General features: G+C 35.8%; 1 protein-coding gene across 4 annotated transcripts; it reads right to left on the reverse strand.

The window, feature by feature from the left end:
• Positions 1-1527: 1527 nt before the first annotated feature.
• On the reverse strand, positions 1528-3695 carry LOC114261130 (insulin-induced protein). 4 transcript variants are annotated; one of them, XM_028201345.2, is made up of 6 exons: positions 3459-3695; positions 2987-3356; positions 2783-2901; positions 2239-2427; positions 2085-2136; positions 1528-1999 (listed from the first exon to the last, which is right to left on the reverse strand). In XM_028201345.2, exons 2-6 carry the CDS (start codon positions 3290-3292, stop codon positions 1883-1885), a joined length of 783 nt encoding a protein of 260 aa, XP_028057146.2. In that variant the 5' UTR covers positions 3293-3356; positions 3459-3695; the 3' UTR covers positions 1528-1882. The 4 variants fall into 4 exon arrangements, with proteins under 4 accessions (XP_028057146.2, XP_028057147.2, XP_082760464.1 ...); XM_028201346.2 differs by having other exon boundaries at positions 2987-3353; positions 3459-3637; XM_082904338.1 differs by lacking the exon at positions 2085-2136 and having other exon boundaries at positions 2987-3353; positions 3459-3664.

Raw genomic sequence — 3695 nt, forward strand, 5'->3', positions numbered from 1 at the left:
TTGGAAAAAATTTATGTATGAATAGAGTTTTCCTTAAATTAATTAGTCATACTACATAGTGCTTGCCTATCCAATGCAGCAATAAGAGTAGCAGATAAAAATAGCACAGACAATTAAGCAAGCAACCAAAATAATCAGGATTTACTCATTTGATGAACCATTCCAATGTCAAACACTATGACTGCCTCATTTATAAATTAGTTATGCAGTTAGAGTCTTATTATTATTACTTCTTTTGGTTACTTGCCACGAACTAAATTGAATTACTTTCCTGGTTAAATCAATAAGAAAAGGCCTTCCATTTAGGTTTCAAGCCTCGAACGTGGGCTCTTAAGCACCACAGGGCATTATGCCATCAGTTCACGGGTCAGAAATGCTATAACATCATTCTTCATCATGTGTTTTAAATCATTTTTGTTTTGTTCTAGTTTCCTTAAAAAAATTTGACAACGCCAATGGTGACATCAGAAAAACAAAAGTTCAGTACAAATTTTGAGATATTGGGTGCATGCGAAACCAAAATCAGATTGCATCAGTCATATTATACAGTTCTCTATTTCACTGTGTAGGAAACAAAAAACAGCAGCAAAAACCACAAGAAGGCACCAATTACCCCAACCTTGGCTCCACTTACGTAGCAATAAAATAGTACTCAAAGTCTCTAACTGATATGAGCCAGAAATGAGACACAGTAAAGCAGCAAAAAGTAGTAGTGGTCCACTTATTCAAATCAACACCCATTAAGTTTTCTAAGATCGATTTTCTTCAATAATCACTGTGCATCTCAAAGGGATATCCCTTCAATCAGTTCAATTAATATAACAGTTGTATGGAAACTCCTTAATCTAAGGTGATTTATCAGATAGTATCTATCACAGATACAGGGAAAATTCACTACACAGCTCAATCAGAAATAAACAAGGCAATTAATGCTTGAATGCGAATAGAAATACGTAATCACGTGATGAAACAAAATCCCAAAGAAGAGAAAACGAGAGAGAGAGAGAGAGAGAGAGAGAGAGAGAGAGAGACATGGTGGAAGGGTCTAAGAGGAGGGTTGTTTGATTTTAGTACTTTTTGTTGTACATGAATTTCTGATCCATAACAATTTACCAATAAAATTATCGAGTGTTCTAAGTGTCTTCGTAAAAATGAAAGGAAAGACGTGAATAGGATTTATTAATAATGTTTCCGATAAAATGATCACTAATTTTAATTCTAGATATTTCCAATTTTTAATTCTCCTTCCAAATAATTTGATTGATTTATTGGCTAAAATAATAAAATTTCAATTCTCCCTCCAAAATCACACATGAATTTTTTGTGTTCTTTGGCGAGAAAGCTGATCCAATAATTAGGTAGCCTATTAAGTTGGTTAATGTTTTTTCCTAGATTTTAGGCATAGACAGGATAAAGCAAGATAAATTATGAAAGCATTTCTTGACGAGGATATTTTAATCATTTTACAACAAAAGCATCATCTAGAATAAGTTGTTCCACATTTGTGACGTAAAAAATACTTAAAGATAAGTTAATCCAAATCACTAAAATTAAACTAAACAAAAAATAATTTTATTGTTAGATAATATAATATATTCCTATTTTGCACCCAAAATCCGTGAACCAAACATGGGTCAAGGACAGCCTGTAACTGAAATTGATTGAATTGGGTTGCAGGGTAGACAAATTTACAATGAAAGGTCTCAATTAAGGGTTTTACCCTTGAGGCTCAAACAGGCTGAAGACAATCTCACTACTAATAAGATGAGCTCTTTTAATAACGGATCGTGGAGCACCCATAAGTCTCCCCCAGGATTGCCTAACTTGCAGCTTGTAAAACTTCAAGTTGAGCCATTCAATGATATTTGGGACATGATCTAGACTAAACAGAGTTGTTCTCTGCATCTCTTGCAGCAATGAATGTCTTCAGCCAACGGGATAAATTAATCAAGAATGGCGTATAAGCAAAATAACAAGTGATTGTCCAAGTGATTAATCCCTGCAAAAAGAAAAAGAAGAAGTTTGAAGTTGGCTGACATGATTTTTCAACAAATTTGGTTGTGTTTTTACCATTGGAAATTTACCTGTCCAAAGAGTTGGATGTTTGCTTGGGGATAGTACCACAGGTGGAACAACCTTGAAGATGGGAGCATGGCCAGTGAGATTTATTACTATTTAAAGTTGTTTCAGTTGAATGGTTTAATGTATGATGGTTGCATTAGAAGAAGAAGGACTTACTTCATTAAAGGAATCTCAGCCAAAGGGCAAGCAAGGCCTACAATGGAAGCTAGGGCAAATCCCAGCCAGGTCTTATCCAGTAAAACCCAAATAAACTCGGCCGCTGCAAACAATATGTAGGCTTCAATGTTGTCTGTTACTCCCGCTTTGTACAATTCGGCACTCAGCTCAATGAATATTACCAGTGCTCTGAAGTTAAACAACAACAACATAGATATATGTTTGTTATTAGTTTGTATGTACATGTTTCCTAACAGATTAAAGGAAAACATGCACACTAAATGACTTAAATGAGCTGGAAAAAAAATTAATTATTTGGAAGTTGAGAGAAGATGATTTCAGGTTCCACTTATACACTAGACTTGTTTGTTATTTTAAAGCTGATAATGCAATGGGAAATGAACTGGTTCAAAAGCCTTTCAAAGGGCATTTGAATGAATTTATTTATTTATTTTTTTTGCTCAAATCGTATAGTTAAGAAGATCACATAAGAAGAATTCATTATTGTTTTCTATAAGTAGTAGATGGATAATACTCTACTCACATTAGTGAGATGAGAGTTTTGCCAAAGTTACCCTCTGTAGCATTGGAGGGAAGTTTTTCATCCAAGAAGAGTTGTAGCAACCCAACAGCGCAGTAGAACAATCCCAATAAGGGAGGAACCTAAAAGAAACACAAACATCAAGCAAATAAGGAAATAACTTAGTAAAAGAGTGAAACTAATCTGATGTGATGAAATCGATTTTACCCAGACGTTTGAGTGAAGTGGACCAATAGCAATGGACCCAGTTTGATAGACTACAAGATGTACCCTCGAGTGAATTCCATCAATCAGCGGACCCAAAAAGAAACCCGATGCGAAAAGTGAGAGGGAGATCAAGGGCCATGTTTTTCGGAGAGGTGGTGTTTTTGTGCTTTGGTTTCTCAGGCTGCAATGTGGTGTCAATTTATTACTATTACTGCTACACTTACACACCAAGTGTTTGGGATTTGGTTTGAGAGGGGATGTGGGGAGAAATGGAGAGGAGGAGGCCAGGGGTATAAGGGTTTGCATGTTTATATCTCAATTCAATTCTGTTAAAGTAGCACTTCCAACTCATGTCATGTCTTCTCTTCTGCTGATTAGTTTTGGTGTCAAAGACAGGCAGCGTTTAGATTAGATTAGATTAGATTATTCCCAGAAAGAAACTAGAGAGAGAGAGAGGGGGGGGTTACCATACCAACACTTCCTTGGAGGCGTAGGCGTTTCTCTGCTCCGTCTGTGTGCTCTCTCTCTGTTCTCATGAAAACAACCTAAAATTAGATAGCATAGAACAAACTGATGCCCGTGGTTATTCCACATCTGTCAGTAAGACAAAAATTGCTGTCTGCCTGTTTGTTTGTTTAGTGCTTACCTAGCCCTTCCTTACAATTTTTCTTTTTTATTATGTTATTTGTTATCATTATCCAGAATGTCT

The sequence above is a fragment of the Camellia sinensis genome, chromosome 14 (assembly GCF_055761805.1).
Source record: "Camellia sinensis isolate YWXY chromosome 14, ASM5576180v1, whole genome shotgun sequence".
In the NCBI taxonomy this organism is placed as follows: domain Eukaryota; kingdom Viridiplantae; phylum Streptophyta; class Magnoliopsida; order Ericales; family Theaceae; genus Camellia; species Camellia sinensis.